This window comes from Antechinus flavipes, chromosome 2 (assembly GCF_016432865.1).
Source record: "Antechinus flavipes isolate AdamAnt ecotype Samford, QLD, Australia chromosome 2, AdamAnt_v2, whole genome shotgun sequence".
Taxonomy (NCBI): Eukaryota; Metazoa; Chordata; class Mammalia; order Dasyuromorphia; family Dasyuridae; genus Antechinus; species Antechinus flavipes.
In genome coordinates this window covers 509,499,596-509,520,060 of record NC_067399.1, presented here as the reverse complement: position 1 = coordinate 509,520,060, position 20,465 = coordinate 509,499,596, and the positions used below count along the sequence as shown (strand labels likewise).

Sequence of the window (20,465 nt, the reverse complement as noted above, 5' to 3'; positions counted from 1 at the left end):
GAAAAGGGATCCCGACTCCTGCCCCTACCCTAATTCCTAGCTTTTTAAAAGAAACTCAGGTAACTTCCAACAGCCAGAATTGTTGGTCCCTGAACCTAGGGGATGGGAACCGAGGAAAATGTCTGTCTTTGAGAAGCCAGTCTGGGAATAAACAGTTCCCCCGGGTCCCTTGATGGAGAATGTAACCACATGCCAGCAGACCACCAAAACTTAGTCTTTTCCCATAAAGGAACCGGCCCCACCTGAGCCAAACCATTCTCAGCCCAAACAAAACAAAAAGCGCAGGTTGGTGTGTCGCTGTAGTTTCTTGCCGGTTTAGGTCTGTCCCATTAACCCACTCACTTGATCAAAATCAGCTCCAGACTAAAGCTTGCAAAGTTAGAGGCGCTCTTCTTTCTTCACAATTCATAAGCGTTGTAGTGAGCACTCGCTCTTCCCTCGGTTAACAATTTATCAAGCACTTAGGCAAGTATAAAAGAGAACTAACTATAACATCTCCGGCGCCTGCTATAGCTGTGCAGGAAAAAGTCGCCAATAATCCTGGAGAGAGTTAGAATACTCTGAGTGCATATTGCAGATGAGGAGGGGGGCCCGAGGCAATGAGGAAAGGGAAGAGAACGGCCTTGAAGAGCAGGCGGAAAGCTTGGGTGGCACTCTCGGTGACCCAGCCCCTGGGTGCCGCGCTATGGATGCTGCCGAGCTGGGCCCTGGAGTGCGTGAGGAGCCCGGCTCCCCTCCCGCCCTGCCCCGGTTCCGGGGGGCTGCCCAAAGCATTCAGGTGCCACAGGCCTCCCGGCCCCCAGGGGACACCACGCCCGCTCCCCTCCCCCAGCTCCAAGGTCAGGCCCTGAGTTATCTCCCACCCGTCCCAGGCGAGCTGCCAGAGAGATTTATGGCCTCGGTGGGAAGAGCCAGCGATGGTACAGGCTGTTCCTTCTCCCTTTTAGCTTCCACAGGGATTCCATATCAGAGAGCCTGTCAGCTGGCAGGCCTAGCGATGAGTAAGGGGCCCCGTGGTGACCCGGCCACCCCGTCCGGCCCTGGCTTCTGCTGGAAATCGGTGCCGAAGCAGGAGGGAGGCCGGCTTCAGTGCCATGTCCGACTTCTGGGCAGAGGAGCCAAGCCACTCTCTCGCAAATCACCGGATGGGGCGGGGGAGGGGAGACTGGCCCTAGGACCCCCTTGGGGGGCTGGGGGTGTTGGCTGAGGAATCAGCCATTCTGGTTATTTTCAGCCAAGGTGCAATCAATTAGCCTCTCCCTGGGAGTCGGGGTGGGAGTCCCCCTGGGCAGCCAGGATAGGATCCCTGTGGGGGGCCCAAAGGCCAGCCAAATATTTTTGACTCCAACTTCCCCACCCGACTCCATGAAGCATAAACAGTTGATGTTCTACCAGAAGGTGATGAGGAACCTTCGGGACATACACTGAAAGGAGCAGTCAAGAGGCCTGGGATTATCTCCTAACTCTGTGTTCCGACACCATGTTAAGTCTTAAGGGTGGATCGTGGATAAGTCACTAACCCACTTTATGTCTCAATGTCCTAATTTCTCCCCTGGTCAGAGTGGCCCCTGCCCTAGATTGCCCTGAAGGAAAAGTTCAAAAGTCAGTGATGAAGTCCCTTAAGGCATTTAAGCCAGCTCCACAAATGTACTTTTTGCTTGCTTTGTCATCCACCAAAAGCCCTAAGTCAGTGTCCCCACTTCCCTTCCCACTCTGAAACCGGTTAATACAGGCCTAGGGAACTTTGGAATACCTGATGGAGCCGGGCTAGGAAGGAAAGGCATTTTAAAATTCAGCTCCGGCACCCTTCCACTGCCTTACACAGGCGAGTGAAACTTTATCGGGCGGATGTACGTTGCCAAGAGAATAACACCAGAAAAATCGCAGCAAGGACAAAATAACTAGCAAGTCTGTGTCCCAGCTCCAGCTCGGTCTCCTCGCAGACTCCCTCCTACCCCAGCTCCCCTCTGGGGACACGGACGCAGGTGTTTGCTGAGCTGGACTCCTTTAGATGAAAGGCCAGCTATGGGAATCACAGAATTTGAGGGGACCACAGCCAGCATCCAAGCCAACCCCTACGGAAAAGAAATCCACATTATAATGTACCTGACAAGAGATTGTCTAGGTGCTGCTTGGGGACTTCTCTGGGGATGGGGATGGGATAAGGTAGGACCCACCACTTCTTGAAACCCTGCTTCACTTTGGGTCAGCTCTAATCATTAGAATAGTTTTCTTGATATTGAGCCAAAATTTGCCCTTTTGAAACTTCCCCCTAGGTCCCCATTGTTCCTGGCTTTGTAATTGGAACCAAACAGAATTAAGTCTGGTCTCTTTACCTGCACATGGCAGCCTTTCACATATTTCAACATAGCTGTCCTATCCCCTCTATTTCTTCCCTCATTTTGAAAAAATGGAACAATATTCGCCTTCTCCAATTTTGTGGCACCTTTCCCATTTTCCATGATCTTTCAACTGTCATCCACAGTGACTCAACAATCACATCTACCAACTCTTTCAGAATTCAAGAATGTGGTTTATCTGTCCAGATGATTTGAATTTGGCAAAAGCAGTCAGCTTCCCATTTTTTAGAAATGTGCCTAAGAGTATAGTTGTCACTGCATTATTTTTCCTGGGACTGAGTTTCCTCAACTTTAGAATAAAAGGATTGGACTATATGGCTTGTAAGGTCCCGATCCAGATCTAGATCTACGGTTCTCTGCTACTCAAAAAATAAATAAATAAAATAAAATAAACATTGTCTATATTTGACTTCTAAGAGAAAGAAGAAAAAGAAAGAGCAAGGCTTATATTATTTAGTATAATACTATAAAAGTAACATACTAGGGTTAGCCCAATCTCCTTTATCTTCTCCAACCCCAGTCCTATTTGTGAAAATGTTCAGAGCCATAATCCTAAGCCTGGCAAAAACCTAAGGGTTCTACTTGAGGAAAATCCATTTAGGGATACTCAAAACCATTAGTAAGCACACAAGGAAGCAGTGACTGGTCATTGAACTGGAGAAGCTTGTTAACAAAGGCTGCAAACGTTTTCTGCTTAACCCTAAGTCAACATCAAAATTTAATTATCCAAAGTAGCCCAAATCCTGACCATTTTTGCTGACTGAGGCACCGCTGTATGTCTGTCTATGTCTGGAAGGGTTAGAACTGACTGTGGCCCCCATTGTCTTTCTAGGGGCCAGGCCTAAGAGGATCCAGAGGCACAGTGTAGAGAGCCTGGATTTATTGAAGTTCCCACTGGAAAAGGTAAGCAAGGGAAAAGATAAGATCTCTCTCTCTCTCTCTCTCTCTCTCTCTCTCTCTCTCTCTCACATTCTCACTCTGTGTGTTATAATGATGTGTTTTGAGCGAAAAGAAGTCATGACTAGAGAGATACTTCAGAATCGCTGGGTTGCGAAGATTAAACATCAGTGGAGTGGCTTATTGACCTATCTCATTTATATGAATTCTGCAATTAGCAGATATCACCATCATCAAAAGGATTAAAGAGGGAGGGTTTCCAGGGAGCAGGAACTGCTGAGAACTCTGAAAAAAGGCACTCAGCCCCTGAAAGCCCAGAGAACTATTTACAGAGCAGCAAAATGACCTTTTTTGTTAGTACCATCTCAGCATTAATGTTTCTTCCCTTTTAGCTCTGGCTAATAAATGTGGACCCTTTATTGCTCTGAGTTTGGCTGAAAAGAGATTGAAAGAAGCCCATCTGTTCCTGTTCTCAACCCTGACACCCAAGGTGTTTCCTCTACTAACAGTACTATTTTGAATTTATTTTGCCCATTGCCTACAAAATGCTCAAAGGTCTCACATCATCCCATTTTCTTAGGCAAGAGTTAGAGAGTATTTGGGTATAGTAGAAATGGTATCATTGACTAAAACTTGCCTCTCTTTGTGGTTCTTTTCCTTTCTGTTAATTTTTAAAATCATTTAGATGCTCATCTTCTGGAATTGCTTTTTTTCCCCTCTTGGGCTATGTCTGCAACAATAACAAATCTAAAAAGTAAAAAAATCAGTTAGCCTAATTATTTGGTCAATTTTTTCCCCATTCAACAAATAGTAATTAAATTAAGCACCTACACTCTGTACAAAATCCTAGGTATTATTTCTGAATCCATTGTGGTTTACACATATTCTATAATCCCTACAGAGAAATCTCTCCAATTGTTGACAAGTGCCTGAGGGCCAGACTGACCCAGCCCAAAGGAGGAAACCTATTTAGGGAAATTGGTCACCATTAATTGTATTAGCATTGTCTTGAGCTAATAGGCAGATCCTGAATCAGGTCTGTGGTCTTTTTCTCAGAATCATCAGAACTTAGAATTTTGTAATGGATTTGTAGTTTAACTTATGCTATTTAATCACCCAGCTTCTAGTGATTTTACATGAGTATTATCATAACTCCTCCTTCAGAGAATTTCTAAATAGCACCTTTTCTCCATAGACTTCTAACCTGGCTATCCTCTTCGCTGTTTTCTATTCCTAACTTCATCATTTCTGTCAAAGCCATCACCTTCCTTCTGAGGGACCCACATTTGCAAACTTGGAGTTACCATTACTATCACTAATTCTATCTATTCTATTCTATCACTAATTAGATCACCCCACCCACACACACTTTCCCTCTCTATTGCCTGAACTATTGCAGTAGCCGGCTTATTAGTTTCCTGCCTCCCAACACAGTGCCTAGCACATACTAAGTACTTAATAAATGTCGACTAATTGCATCCCCTGTCTGCCCTCCTCCATCCATCATGGCTCCATTTCCACATGGCTGCCAAGCTGATATTCCTAAGGCACAAGTCTGGTCATGTCTCAAGAAATTCCAGTTGTTCCTGCTTATCTCTAGGAACAAACACAGACTCCTGTTGGACTTTTACAGCCCCTTGCAATCTGACTTTACCCTACCTTTCTAAGCCTGTTTCATTCTACTCTCCTTCATGTACTCTACATTTCAACCAAATTGATCTACTTTCTGTTCTGAGTACAAAACATTCCATTCCTCCCCTCTCCCCTCCCGCCCCAAATACATTCTTTCCTCAACTCTTAGAACCCCCTAGCTTCCTTAGGAATTCATTTCAAGTGCTACCTCTTATAGGAAGAGTATCCCCCTCCCCCTTCCCTGAACAGTCCCTCTCCTAGGGAAATTATTTTGTGTATATTTTGAATTAAATTTTCAGTGAACACACTGTTTCCTTCCAATAGGATGTACACTTTACTAACTGTGTATTAGTAAGTGAGTTAATCCTGTTGTTAAAACTGTTTGCCTCAGTTTCCTCATCCATAAAATGAGCTGGAGAAGAAAATGGCAAACCATTCCATTATCTTGACTAAGAAAACCCCAAATAGGTTATGAAGAGTCAGCACAAATAATCAATACCACGACAATAACAAAATTGTTTCCTTCCGATGGATTGTAAGCCTGATGAGGGCAGGGACTAGTCCTCTTTTTGCTGTCACACCTAAAACACAAAGAACAAGAATAGGGACTGGACTTATGATTTCGTTGGAAATAAACTTTAACATAATTATTTATGTATCAAAAGTGGGACATGGCCCCAGATCTGGCCTCACTAATGATCTCAGTTCCATGATAAATCCTTCTGATGGACCTTTGATCATTTTCCTGCTTATTTAATTAGCGCATTTAGAAGGTATTAGGAATTAGAGGATACCCCTCATCTTTAAGGAGCACCACAAACCCCCAAAAGGTCCTTAAGCTTTTGTTGAAAGAATCTTAAATTGGGTAGAATGTGAGATGGACCTTAGCGAGCATTTCTGAGGGACTTTACTTCCACAACCACCTGAAAGTCCATCCAAGGGAAAGTTGGAGATGCCTCTGTGATTTGGGACTTCACCTGGAGCCTGTTTAAAAATGGGGTAAGGATACTCTCCCTGTCCCACACGCTGATATGAAGATCAAGAACTCTTGAGTCAAAGAGGCGAGATGCTGAAGAGATAGGAAAGGGTGTCAGGGTAAACAAGGGAGTCACCCCAAAGGAACAAAAAGGAGGTAACGTATAAAAGCACTGAAAAGTTTGAAATGCCTTGTACAAATACTAGTAGTTATTATTTAACAAAACAAAACTTGCTCAATTTTCCAGGACCTTTTTCAACATTGCTTTTTTGTTTCCCTTTCCGTGACAGAACCAGAACGGAGACAGCCACCACATGGTAGAGCTGAAGATGGCAGGCAAGGACTTCTTTTCCCTCTCGGTGAAAAGCCAGAAATACCTTGAGGGTCCCCAAGAGGGGAGCAGCTTTCCCTTAGACAGCAGCAATGATATCCAAATCCAGATCCCCCAGACGGTAAGTTATTTACCATTTCCCTAACTTTGTGCCCTCTGGCGTCTGAGCTTGTCTGAGGGGGCAGCCAGTCCTCAGAGCTGTCTCTGGTGAGGAGGCATTGAACAAATGTGCCAGCCCCCTCATCCCTGCATCACAGGTTGTATCCCGATGAACTCAGGGCAAATCATCAGTGAGAGCAGCCGGAGCAAGAAAAATGGAATCCTAGGGAGGATCTCCGAGCTAGAAAGGCCTCCGAGCTCACGTGATCCCACTCCTGCGTGTAGAGGTGAGGGACCGAGTCCCACAAAGGAGAAGTGGTTTCCCCCCATTTACAGATATCTATTAAATGCCCACACGGCACTGTGGGGCAGCTGGGCAGTGGGAGGATGCTGGCTGGAAGCGCCCCAGAGGACTCCTCCTGAGTTCGGCTCTGGCTTCAGACACTTACTGCCCAAGCCATGCCCCTCTGCTTGCCTCGGTTTCCTCCTCTGTACGTAAGAGAAGTGAACCACTTGAGTATCTTTGTCAACAAAACCTCAGATGGGCTCAGGAAGAGTGGGGGCCAGCATCATACCAAGTGCTGCATGGTTCCCATCCTCAGGGCAAGAGCAGCCGCCAGGGCAAGTTCAGTGACCCTGCCCTGGTGAGAGAGAAGTCACAAGGTTCCCCCGGGCTAAGAGTCAGAGGGCGACACGGGCAAGGGGGCTGAGCGCTCCGGGGGCTCCCCAGAGACCGTGACTCCCGTTTCCTTTGCTGAGGAGCAGGGCAGGATTATACACACGAGTCTCAGCTGAGCTCCCTGTGACCTTGGTCAGGAGCGATGCGGGCTAGGAGAGGGCTGCCCGAGGCCGGGGGGCCAGCTTCCTGTTTGCCGCTGCTTTCTCCTATGGCTTTCCCAGTCTCACCCTCCACCCCCTTGGACAGAGCCCAGGTTATTTAGATCAGTCTTTGTTCTGATGTTTCCTCACCCACGTGATTCTTGTCTTAATTGTCCCAAGCTCCCTATGTATCTATTACACATTCAGAAAAAGGCACTCACCAAAAATAGACTGAGTGCCCTCCCCAGGTCTCAGCAGGTGGCACGAAGCCCAATATAAAACGGATCAGTCTTTTTGGATAAGAACCTATCCACCCACTTATAGACAAGGTTGTTTGTTAGTCAGTGAAAGACCATCTTGGGAGAAGAGAGTGGGTTTGAGGAGAAAGTAATGTCTGAATAGCTCCAGGTTTTCTTCTTATGAAAGTGAACTTATGAAGTGAACTTGCAAATGTCGTCCCTTGTGAGTACTCCCTCAGTGTAACTCCGGGAAATGGGTACAGCAGGAACGAGGGGTCGCCAGGGGTCTCTGGGTTGGAGCACTCGGAGAGCTTCTGAAGATAACAGGCCCCTGTCGCTGCCTCTGGCTCACAGAGTGGTGGAGGGTGACCTCCCGAGGCAGAGGGAACTCTGGGTCTCAGGAGAGCTTCCGAGAGAGGGGAAGGGGTGTCAGGGTAAGTAAGGGGGTGACCCCCAAAGGAACAAGAGGAAAAAAGACCAAATCCAGGCAACCAAAACAGATTCCCGGGTGGAAGCTTCAGCCCCTTCGCCGTGACTCATCTTAGCTCCGGTGTCAGGATGGGAAGGGTGGTGAGGTGAGTGGAATGTAGAACTGGCATCTTGTCAGGTGGGGGCTCCAAGCAGGCTCACAGATATTTCTAGGCAGGCTTTTCCCATCCTGCCGTCGGCTCTGGCACCTGCTGAGCTGGCAGCCCCCATCCCTCCCTCTCAGCCTCCTCCATCTTCTCCCTGAGTGCCATCGGGGAGCTGCTGCCTTGGAGCTGGGGGAGGACCCTGCGATAGCACCACCTAGTCTAGCCAGAAGGGAGCTGCCAGCTGCTACCCAGGGCTTTCCTGAGCCCCTAGAGAGGAACAAGCTGGAGAGGTTTTTGAGGAGATCCCAAGACTCCCCCTGGGGAAAGAAAGCTGTCTCCAATCCCCATGACTCAAGGCACACTATGAAGGTAGGAGGCAGCTGGCAGGGGTGACTGGGTTCAGTGCCGTGTGTAAGACTGCCCGGACCATCCTGCTTTAAGATGAAAGTATGTTGGGAGTGGTGCTTGTTTTTGGTGGGAAATTTTGGGGTGTGCTTTGGGTCTAGGGTCAGAAACTAGGGTCAGTTGTTGCTTCTGCTCTGTTTCCTGCGTATTATTGAACAAATCACTCCACCTCTGTGGGCCTCGATTCCCTATGTAAAATTAGGATGTTGGTCTAGTTCAGAGGCTCTTAACTATTTTTGTGAAATGGAGGTTTTGGGCAATTTAGTGGAGCCGGTGAATCCCTTATCAGAATAATGCTTTAAGATGCGTAAAACAGAATGTTTAAGATTACATTGGAAATTGGTTATTCTGATATAGAGATGTGATTTTTTTTTTCTATCCAAGATCAGAAATCAACCTGGGCGCACCCCAAGCTAAAATTTCTGAACTAGGTGATCTTAAAAGAAAAAAGGAACAAATGGAATTTCAGGTCTCCTCAGAGGAATTCCTTGCAATATTCTAATCCATTCATTCAGTCTGTCTTTCTGAAATGGTTTAGGGTAGGGAAGGGAGAGGGGGAATTTTTCAGGCTTCTCTAGAGGAAGCAAAGACTTGTGGCAGATGTGGCATGCCATAGTCCACCTGTTTGGAGTGACAGAAAGGGAAGCAGCTCAGGGCTGCAGGCTCTGGAGTTTGCTCAGGGAATCATTATTACATGCTACAAGGTCCTACTCTATTGGGACACTACCTAGGGTTCGTGGTTCAGAGATGGGATTGGACTTTGGTATCCTTTCTGCCTATAAGACCATATGGATGAAAAGGAAGTCAGACAATTGATTATAATTCCCTAGGGATATTTTGAAATGGGAGATCCATTCTCTATTTGTGGCCATAAACCCATAAAATTTTTTAATTGAGCACTTTTAGCAGGCATTGTGCTGAATGCTGGGAAAGACAAAAGTGAAATATCCTTGCCTTTAAGGGGAGTCCACTTTTTTCCTTTTTTACATTAAATTTTTAACATACATTTCTTTATGAATCATGTTGGGAGCAAAAAATTGGAACAAAGGGGGAAAAAACACAAGAAAAATAAAAAAGTGAACATAGCATGAATTGATTTACATTCAGCAGGAGTCCACTTTTTAATGGAAGAGAAAGCATAAGCATATTTCAATATATGTAATAGACAAAATAGCTTTTATGTAATGCTTTAAAGTTTGCAAAGACAATTGCCTAGAGACATTACTCAGTGTCTGAGCCAGGGTCTGAATTTAGGACTTCTGGCCTCCAAGTCCAACACTCTAACTACTGGCTACTTATCTGCCAGTATAGATGATAGAGGGGAATTGAATACCAGGTAGTTTTGGAAAGGAGAGTATGAGCGGCTGAGGAAAGAATGGAGATGGGTAGGTTCTAGAAGAACCTTTCACATAGGTGGGGCCCGAGCCAAGGAAATGGGATTTCAAGAAGCAGACGTGAGGAAGGGAGTATATTTTGGGCATGGAAGGTCATCAGGGCACAGAATGGAGAATCTTGGGTAAAGAATAAAAGGGAGGTATTTGCCCTCATTGCCCACATGTGCCATTCTCTCCCGGACCACGGTGCACATGGGCACCAGGCGCCCAGACATGCTGCCAGCCCGGTTTGGTCTGCCTTGTCCCCCGCCATCAGGCCTCCCAGCCCAGGAATGGCTGAAGCTGCCCTCTACCTCATGACCCTTATGACATGCTTCCCCCTCCATAGAGAAAAACAGGATTGTTAGAACAATAAGGGTCTTCTAAAGGGGGCCCTAGAAGCTTCCCTTGCAAGGCTGCTGGGGTCAGAGGCTCCGGAGGCCCACCTGGAAAAGGAGTCTAAAAATACGTCTCTGTTTGGGAGGAAGGGGTGTTAAGGCTTAATTATCATATTCCCAGCTCTCCGAAGAGAAGTGTGATCACGGTGGGGTACAGTGTGGTAGCTGTATTATTAGATCCAAACTGCTCTCCCCATCTCTTTCATTCCGTTCTCAAAAGCGACTGAGGCTCCCAAGGGAGCCTGCTCAGCCCAAATGCCTCGGATAAAGGGTCTCAACAGCCAGAAAGTCTGGGTTCGGGATCCTGGGTCAGGAGGAGAATGCTCCCGAAACAGAGAAGTGTGTGGGATGGGAGAGCAGGGGGAGCAAGGGAAGCGGTTTGTGTGTGGGGAGGATGGGAGCCCGTCCCGCAGAGAGGGGCCAGAGGCAGAGTGCTCGGGGTCCCTCGGTCACGCTCCTGAGGAGCTTGTTTGTGTGTGGGGAGGATGGGAGCCCGTCCCGCAGAGAGGGGCCAGAGGCAGAGTGCTCGGGGTCCCTCGGTCACGCTCCTGAGGAGCTTGTTTGTGTGTGGGGAGGATGGGAGCCCGTCCCGCAGAGAGGGGCCAGAGGCAGAGTGCTCGGGGTCCCTCGGTCACGCTCCTGAGGAGCTTGTTTGTGTGTGGGGAGGATGGGAGCCCGTCCCGCAGAGAGGGGCCAGAGGCAGAGTGCTCGGGGTCCCTCGGTCACGCTCCTGAGGAGCTTGTTTGTGTGTGGGGAGGATGGGAGCCCGTCCCGCAGAGAGGGGCCAGAGGCAGAGTGCTCGGGGTCCCTCGGTCACGCTCCTGAGGAGCTTGTTTGTGTATCTCTGGGCAGATGGAGGGAGGTGAGCAGGTCATTCTGGGAGCACTTGTCTTCCCAGGGAACCCTGCAGGTGTACACGAAGGAGTGCTCCCCTCTCTGCAAAGGCTGCCCAGGGACTGGGCAAAGGGGTCGTTAACTAAGCAGGCTCTGCTCTCTCTCCCGGTACTGAGTGCTCCAGCTGGGGAAATGCCCCCAGGAGAGGTGTGGATAAGATAGGCCTGTATAAGGGTGCCAGAGCTACTAAACTCTGTAAAGCGGCATTTTTAGGAGTATCGGACTGATGAAAGAAACCAAAGTGCAGAGAGTCATTGGGGGTGGGGGAGCAAGCACACCGTAGCCTTTGACCTCCGGGCTTTCTTGGACTGTTCCGAAGGGAACAAACACACGGCTCTGTTGTATTCTGGAGCATCAAGAAGTGCTCCCAACCCCGGACCCAAGGACAGCCAGGCTCCCTTTATGAGACTGGGTCCATGAGAGCAATCATTCCCCCCCCAAAAAAAAACCACCCCTTGGCAAAGTCTAGCCATGATATATCTCATGTCGTGTTTTAGGGCTAGATTTCATAAGGTCATAGATTTAGAGCTAGAATGAAAACTAAAGTTCATCTGTCACTCTTCTCACCTCTGAGACTCAGAGAAGTTAAGTGTTTTGTCCAGGCTCACCCATTCTGAATCTGTGTGATCTTCCCAAATTCTTGTCGTGTGACTCTTCACGACCTTGCTTGGGTTTTCTTACTGGAGGGTTTGCCCCTTTTCCAGCTTATTTGACAGTTGAGGAAACTGAGGCAAATGGAATTCAGTGGCTTGCTCAGAGTCACACAGCTAGTAAGAGTTTGAAGCCAGGAAGATGAGTCTTGCAGGTTCCAAACCTAATGCTTTTATCCACTGCCACAAGTGTAAAATTCTTACATATGAAATATTCTGTGTACAAGAAAGGAAAAGACCTTTAAATGCCAATGTAGCCCAACCCCTTCCTTTCATAGATGGAGAAACTGAGGAAATTTTGTATCGCCTAAAGTCCCCCCATCCCCACTTAATGGTAAGCCTGGGATGAGAATTTTTTCTTTGTTTTTTTACTCCCAGGCTCTTTAATAACAAACTGGGTTGTATAATTAGGCCTTGCTGCACTGTGATTGCATCAGTCGATGTGTGTGAGCCTGTGGATAATTAGATATTTGGTAGGCATGGAGGTAGCAGAGAGAGGGAGATTGAAAATCAATTTGTGAAAAGCTAGAAGCTTTCTGATCATCTTATTAGACCATCTGAGATGATCTAAGCATAGGACCTTTTCCAGGAATCAGCATCAACTGACAATTTTCCTGGAAGGGTCATTATTGGTGTCATTAGTCCTTCTTCGGTAGGGATCAGGAAGAGGTCATCGAGACGGAATCAGGGCCCTGAATCAGAGATTGTAAAAATTGGAATGAATCGACCCACCAGCATTTATTAGGCTCTTACTGAGTTCCAGGCACTTAGTGTAAAACAGAGGTGTCAAGTACACAGGCCACGTGGCCCACAACACTCCTTTGTGCTGCCCAAACCATATTAAAACATAATTGGAAAATAACTAAATGAAATTAAAACACATTAATATTAATGTGGAGTTTTCTAAGTTGGCCTGAGCTCTCAGGGATCCTAATGCAGAATTTTAGTGGTCCCTGTTTTTATCTGAGTCTGAAAATGGCTTATTTTTGAGTTTGGAAGAGAATAAGGGATTCTAAAACAAAGGTAAGGAGGGAAAGCACATGGAGAACAGCTAATGCAATGGCACAGGGAAGGAAGTGGAATATCACTTGTGAGAAACGGCAAGAAAGCCAACCTAGTTGGACCAAAAAGCGGACAAAGGGGTGCAAGGTATAATAAGGCTAGAAAGCTGGGTCATGAAGGGTTCTAGATGTTGAACAGAGGGATTTATATTTGATTCTAGAGGAAATAGGAAGCAGCCCTAGTTTACTGTTAGCATGAACAGATTGGTGCTTTAGGAAAATCACTTTGGCTGCTCTCTAAAGGAGGCTTGGGAAAGGGGGAAATCCTCATGCCAGGAAACCAGTTTGAAGGTTCTTGTAATACCTCAGGACAGAGGTGAGAAGGCCCTGAACTAGCATGAAAGGAGAGAAGCAGATAAAGAAATTTGTGGAGGCAGAAATGACAAGATGTGGTAACTGATTGCTTTATGTGGGGTGAGGGAGAAGGAGAAAGCAGGGAGGATGCTGAGTTTTTAAATCTGAATAACTATAAGGATGATGGGGCCTTTGACAGAACTAGGGAAGTGTGGAAGAGGGTGGGTGAACCTTGTCAAAAATAAAGAGCTCTTTTCAAATAGAATATGAAGTGGAGTTTTCTACCTTGAAGGAGCCAGCCAGATCTCCTAGACCATTGGCTAAGCTGTCCTTCCACTTCCTTAGGTGCCTGTGGGGGTCAAAACTCCAAAGCAAGTGACTTTAAAGGTGGAAATTTCAAGGAGAAGGATTTGTAATCCGCTTGTTTCTAGATAAGAACTTCCTTATATCCCAGACCCTACCAGCCAAACCTCAGGAGCTCAAAGGTGTTGCAGAGCAGATTCCTGTCTGGGTGATGGTCAGCCCTGGGACCTTTCCTTGGGGAACAGGCAGAAATGGAAGAAGGAAGCAGAGTGATAGGTCATACTTCGAGGTACCAGTTAACTATAAGGGCTAATGTTCCTATTACTTGCAGATTGAGATTCTCTCTAGTTCTTTGGCAGTGGCAGAAAATGTATCAGCCCAATAGACCTGTGTTCTAGCCATGTCTTTTCCAGTAACGGTTTTCTTGAGCAAGTTATTTCCTTTCTCAGCTGGACCCAAGCATCTCCATCTGTCAAATCAGGGCAGGGGGTGCTGTTGAGCTAGGTGGTTTCTATGGTCCCTTTCAGAGCTAATATTTTGATTTCAGAAGTTAGGGCTTGAGCCAGTCTTGAAAAATGAGTTGAATTTTATTAGGTAGAGACAGGGATGGGAGAAGATAATTCTGATGACAGGTGACATGAGTAAAGGCTAAAGTGCAACAGTCCCACAGAAAAATATAGTCACATCTCCTCCCACCCCACTCCTACTTCAGAATCCTCACTCTGGTGATACTCCCATTTTGTCTCCTTATTGTTTCATAGGATCTTGGATTTAGAAGTGAAAGGGACCTTAGAGGCCACTGAATCAATCCAAATTGTTTGCCTTCACCACTTTGTGGACGAGGAAATTGAGGTCAGGGGGATTTTAAGTGATTTAGCCTGTTCAATAAGCATCTATTGCAGGATTTATACTCAATTGTTCTGAACTTTGGTGCTCTCTCCACCACATCCTCTTGATTCCTTTTCTGGACTGGCACATCGAATGACAATGACCTATAGGGTCAGCCTGAGGAAACAGAAATCCTGGTGGAACCCTATATAGCAAAGTTATAATTAACACCTAACATTACTGCTGGGAAAGGGAACAAGAGACTTGCCTTTTAATGATTCACACACAAACCCAAGTTAGTATTCCCATAGGAGAACTATTTTGAAAGTCTTTTCCCAAAACACATACAAATTAGTAGAGTTTTTAAGAGTTTTTCATAACACTTACATGAACAGCTTCCTCCTTCCCAGCTCAGGTGCCTGTTCCTGCACCTAAAAAATGTATTTTAAACTTAGTTAAATTCTTTTTTTAAATTAAATATAAACAAAAACATAAATGTTTTATTTTTCTCTCAATATTTGCTTTACTACTTCCTTTACTAAGTTTCATGGACTTCACAGCTTTGCACCAAAATGAAAGGACATGGTATTTGCTTATTAAATATTTCAGAATTGTGTCACCCATTTTCATACTTCTAAATCTATATACTATGTTAAAAACTGTTCTAAAACCAAGAACATTGAAGTAGCTCTGGAAACAAAAAAATTAACATTTTTAAAAATTTTGAGTTCCAGATTTTCTCTTCCCTCCTCTTCCCCCTCCTTGAGGAGACAAGAAATCTGATGCAGATTATACATGTATGGTAATGCAAAATATTTCTATATTAGCTATGTGGCAGAAGAAAACATTAAAAAAAACTCCAAGAATAATAAAGAAAAAATTATGTTTCAATCTGCATTCATATGCCATCGTTTCTTTCTCTGGGATATGATAGCATTTTTCATTCTAAATCCTTCAGAATCATCTTGGATAACTGTATTCTTGAGAATAGCTAAATCATTCATAATTGATCATCATTACAATATTGCTGTTATTATATACAATGCTTCCTTGGTTCTGCTTAATTTCCTTTGCATGAGTTCATATAAGTTTTCCCAGGTTTTTCTGAAGGCAACCTGCTCACCATTTCTTATAGCACAGTAATGTGCCATCACGATCATAGACCACAATGTTTTTAGCCATTCCCCAATTGATGGCCCTCCCTTCAATTTCCAATTCTTTGCCACCATAAAAAGAGCTGCTATATTTTTTGCATGTAGGGCCTTTTTCTTTTTCTTTGGGGTACCAGACCTAGTAAAAATATTGCTGGGTCAAAAGATATGCACTGTTTTTTAGTCCTTTGGAAATAGTTCTAAATTATTTTCCAGGATAGTTGGATCAATTCATAACTCCACCAACAATGCATTCGTGTCCTTGTTTTGCCATATCTTCTCTAACAGTCATTTTCCTTTTCTGTCATATTAGCCAAATCTGATAGGTATGAGATAGTACCTTAGTGTTGTTCTTATTTGCAATTCTCTAGTCAATAGTGATTTAAAACATTTTTTCATGTGACTATAGATATCTTTGATTTCTTCTTCTAAACCCCCCTGTTCTTATCCTTTTACCATTTATGAGCTGGGGAATGGCTGTATTTTTATAAATTTGACTCAGTTCCCTATATAATTGATAAAATAGGCCTTTATCAGGGAAACTTGCTATAAATTTTTTTTTCAGTTTTCTATTTCCCATCTAATCTTGGCTGCATTGGTTTTATTTGTGCAAAACTCTTTTTAATGTGATGTATCAGAATGATCTATTTTTCATCCCATAATGATCTTTATCCCTTTTTTGGTCATAAATTCTTCCCTGATCCATAAATCTGACAGTTAAGATATGCTATGTTTGCTTATAGTATCACCCTTATGTCTAAATTATCCATTTTGACTTTATCTTGCTGTGAGGTATTGGTCTATACCCAATTTCTGCCAAACCTCTTCCCAGTTTTCTTAGCAATTTTTAAAATTAGGCTCAAGAAACTTGGTGATGCTAGATTTCACAGAGCCTCTGGGACAAGTATTCTCTCCCTCCCTGAAAGGGTGGCTGTTGTCCACATGGCTCTGTGCTGGGAGAGCAAGGAAGGCATATTACCATTTCGTGTGAAAACCTAAGCGCAGAGCCTTATATGTCCACAAGGAATTAAATACAAGGTTTGCTTCAGATAAGTAGGGAACTCTTTCTATCCCTGTACCACTGACTCACCCACAAATTCTTGGTCCTGGATTCAGGTCCCTATGGCAAGAGTGGCTGAGGAAACAGGCACATATCATGGTCTTTGCTCTCATTGAACCCCGACCATCTAGCTGGGGATTGAGGACTAATCTCCTCAAAAAGCTAAATGCTGTATATTTTTATATGACATTAGTAGTAAAAAAAAAAAAAAAAAAAGTGATTGAAACTGCCCTCCTTAGGAATCCACCCAATCAATCAATTAAGATACATGGCCAGTCCTGGGGATATACCAAAAATGTATTTGCAAAAACCAGAAGTATTCCCTGTCATCAAGAGGCTTCCATTCTAATAGGATGTATGTACACATGTGTAACTAAATATATACAACATATGTACAGTGGAAAGAAGACAACATATGTACAGTGGAAGGAAGGTCATCCTAAAGGAGAAGGCAGCTGGAAATACTGGGAAAGTTTTGTGAAAGATGGCATTTTAGAAATTTATTTTTTTTAATCATTGCATCTTTCCCCTTCCCCAGCCAGGGAGCTATTGCTTGTACCAAAGAATAAAAAAGAGAGAGAGAGAAAAAAAAAAAAAACAGTTCAGCAAAACCAACTGACACATCATCCATCTGACAAGACTAGGCAGTGCTCTACACCCACCTCTGCAAAGGAGGAAGGGAGGTACAGCTGAGCCCTGAAGAAAGCCAAGGATCCCAGGAGGAGGAGGAAGGGGAGGAGGAGGTCAGGAGGGAGAAGATGGCAGACTTGGGGAACTGCCAATGCAAATGCACAGAGTTGGGAGATCAGCCGTCCATCATACGTGAGGGACAGCAAGTAGTCCAGTAAGGCTGGACAGTAGAGTCCACCATGGGGACTAATTCATAAGAACAATGGAAAGATTGGAAGGGTCGGGCTTGTGAAAAGATTTAAATGGCAAACACAGGAGTATAATTTGATCCTGCAGGTAACCGAGTAGGTAGTTAGGTCTGTGCTTTGGGAAGATTGCTTGGCAGCTGGAGGACAGATTGGAATGGGGGGAGCGCTAAGGTGAGGAACCCAATTAGAAGGCTAATGTAATAATCCTGGTGAGAGGAGAAGAGGGCCCAAATGAAGAGGGCTATGAAAGAGGGGGACAGATGGGACCGATGTTGTGAGGTAGAAATGTCAAAACCTGGCGTCTGGTTAGATAAATGAGATGGCTGAGATGGGAGGAGAACCCAGGGTTCGGAGTGTCATGCAAATCCAGGGATGAGAGGAGATACAGGAGAAGGTTATCAACAGTGTTAGTTACCAGAGTGATCTAGAGGAATAAGCACTAAGAAAAAACTGTTTCTGAGCTTCAATTCAGGGATTTGTGGTGGCTTGGGAGAAAGAATTTCCATTAATGAGATGGGAAGCCCAACTGCATTTAGGAGGGTGTGAAAGGAGAGAAGTACAAGTGCTTAGTGTCAATGACCTTTCCAGTTTAGCTGAGAAGGAGACAGGATGCTAGCCACTGGCAATAACAACATCTTAAAAGGGCTTTCTAAGAATGGAGGAGACAGCAGTCTGTTTGTAGCCAGCAGGGAAGGAGTCAGTGGATAGAAAGAGACTGAAAATGTAAGAGAGAAGGGGAATAATAATAGGAACAATTCACTGGAGAAGTTAAGAAAGAATGAGATTAAGAGTGCGTGTATGTGTGACCCTGGGCAAGTCACTTAACCCCAGTTGCCTCGGCCAAAAAAAAAAGTGCTTGTAGAAGAATCTGGGGCAGCTAGGTAGTACAGCTTGCAAGTATTGGGCCTGCAATCAGGAAGATCTGAGTGTGAATCCAGCCTCAGCTACTTACAAGCTGTATGATCCTGGGCAGGTCACTTAACCCATATTTGCTTTAATTCTTCATCTATAAAATGGGAGCACACTGTAAAAGGAAATGGCAAAACAACCCAGTATCTTTCTCAAGAAAGTTTTGTGAAAGATGGCATTTTAGAAATTTATTTTTTTTTAATTCCTCAGAAGTCTGGGGAATCCAGGATTGAGCAGGTACTTAAACAGCTGAGGGGGGCTGTGAAACCAAACCCTCTGACCCTAACTCCCATGCTTGTTCCCTTCTGTACCACACCGCCTCTGTCTATCGGTGCTTGATTTGTCTTCTGGGCCTCCAGAGCAATTCATTCTACCTTGGTCTGAGCCATAGTTGGGAGAGGGCTGGAGAAGATGCCTATGTGTTAAAGGGAGACAGGCAGTATTTACAAAACTGAGAAAAGCCTTCCGCGCTCAGTGCGCAGCCAGACGTTTGTCAGTCCTCTCATTTACACTTGCCCAGAAATATTTAGAACTCAACAAACAAACCTCCTTCTGTTTTAAAGACACAATTCTTGTATCAACCACACCGAGCCCCCGCCTCCATCCACATGTTAGCGCTCACACTCGACATTTCTTCGAGTTCCTCTCCTAGGCTTGGGATGTCTGTCTCTCTGTGTCCATGAGGAATCTCCCAGCTGCACTGGAAGAAGCCTCCAGAGGGCAAGGAGCTTTTGGTTTGGGCCCTCAGGGAATGTTTGGTGAATTGACCTACAAGCCTTTCACCATATTCTTCCATGTAGGAACAGCCTCTTGCTGTGACTAACTTCTAGGAGAACTACTGCCCCAGAGAGTAGATCTGTGCTATCCTGGAGCCAGTTCTTAGGGACTCAGAGCTAATTATTAAATATTCTGTGTCTGCATTTACATAAATAAATGCTATAAATCAGGTATTGACTTATTTTGATGTAGATTGATCTACATTTAAAAGAATGATCAAAAAAAAATGGAAAGTTTAGCTGTGTATATTTTTGTACTTGGAGGAACAGTTGTTAAACTTTTACTTGCACCACCAAGGACCAGACAATACTAACAGGCAGGTGGTCTGTGGTGGAAAGAACACTAGATTTGTAATCACAGGACTGCCTTTGGCTCTTTGCTCTGCCATTGTAACCTCTGTCAAGTCACTTAACCTACCTCATCCATGTCCCCTCATCTCCAAAACTGAAGGGATTAGATGATCTAAACCTGTGCTAAGACTTGACTCTTACATGGCAGAGAGGCTGCCTTTTGAGGATGGGTCAGGAGTCTCACCCTCACACAAGAAAGCTTGTCCATTCTAAGGTTCTCTCCAAAGGTAAAGGAAGAACTGTCCCAGGCAGTTCCCCTAAACAGCATCTGTTTTCATTTTCAAGAAGCAGGAAGGAGGTTTTGGAGAGAATAGGAAAGACCACCTTGCTTTACAGATTGGACCTCTTCCCTCCCCGCCCCGCAGCTAATCCCATACCAGGTGTCCTTCCTTGCAAGGCCCACCTCCTGTCCCTGGGGGGCTTGGGCTGATGAGCAGCAGCTGGACAGCAGGAAGGAAGAGCCCCCCCACCCCCACCCCCGAGACTGAGCAGATTTGCAGACACACATCGTCTATCACCCAGCCCTGGTGAGCCTGTCACTGGGATAGGCCAGGAATTACATGGGCCTGCTTGCAGATTCCAGGTTCAACCCAGGGCAGGAAAGAGGAAAGGCCACAAAGTGTGTGTGTGTATCTCCAAAAAATACGGTTTTCAGGGGTAGCTCAAAAAACCTTTCCTGGAATGGTAGGAGATATTCTATCAGGTCTCTGAGATTTCCCCAAAGGGGATCTTCTGGCTTGCTGAAGAGTAAAGGGTAAGGATCCCCTCAGCAGAAGGTTGGAACTCTGCAAAGGGTGTTATTAGCAATGTGGCAGCAAGGCAATCAAGTGGCATGATGGGTACCATGGTAGACATAGTCTAGAAGACCAAAGTTCAAATCCTACCTTAGACACTTACTAGCTGTGTGATCATGGGCACATCACTTAACCTCTCTCTTAGTTTTCTATTCTATAAAATGGGGGAGTGATAACAATAGCACCTCCCTCACAAGGTGATTGTGGAGAGAAAATGAAAAAAAAAAAGTTGCAAACTTTAAATCACTATGTGATGAATAAGTATTTGCCTTGGAAGGGCTTTTGGAAGTCCTAGGAAGGCTATTACCAGATTTTAGATCTCTCACCTGTCTTGAGTCCTGGGCAAAACTATTTATTTTTTCATTTTCTTTTCTTTCCATGAGTCTCTTCCCCACCATCTGATCTTACTCCC

At 45.1% G+C, this 20,465-nt stretch overlaps 1 protein-coding gene across 4 annotated transcripts in view; it reads left to right on the top strand.

Annotated features, from left to right (window-relative positions):
- Positions 1-20,465, top strand: part of GPSM1 (G protein signaling modulator 1) — a 129,321-nt gene that overhangs the window by 84,195 nt on the left and 24,661 nt on the right. For 2 of the 4 annotated variants that reach the window (XM_051980332.1, XM_051980337.1), the window contains exons 10-11: positions 3,193-3,263; positions 6,156-6,317. In XM_051980332.1, the coding sequence (XP_051836292.1) occupies positions 3,193-3,263; positions 6,156-6,317 (233 nt within the window). Of the gene's footprint in view, positions 1-3,192; positions 3,264-6,155; positions 6,318-7,431; positions 7,577-7,654; positions 8,298-20,465 lie in introns of those variants that run through there. The other 2 variants (XM_051980333.1, XM_051980334.1) reach the window with 2 other exon arrangements.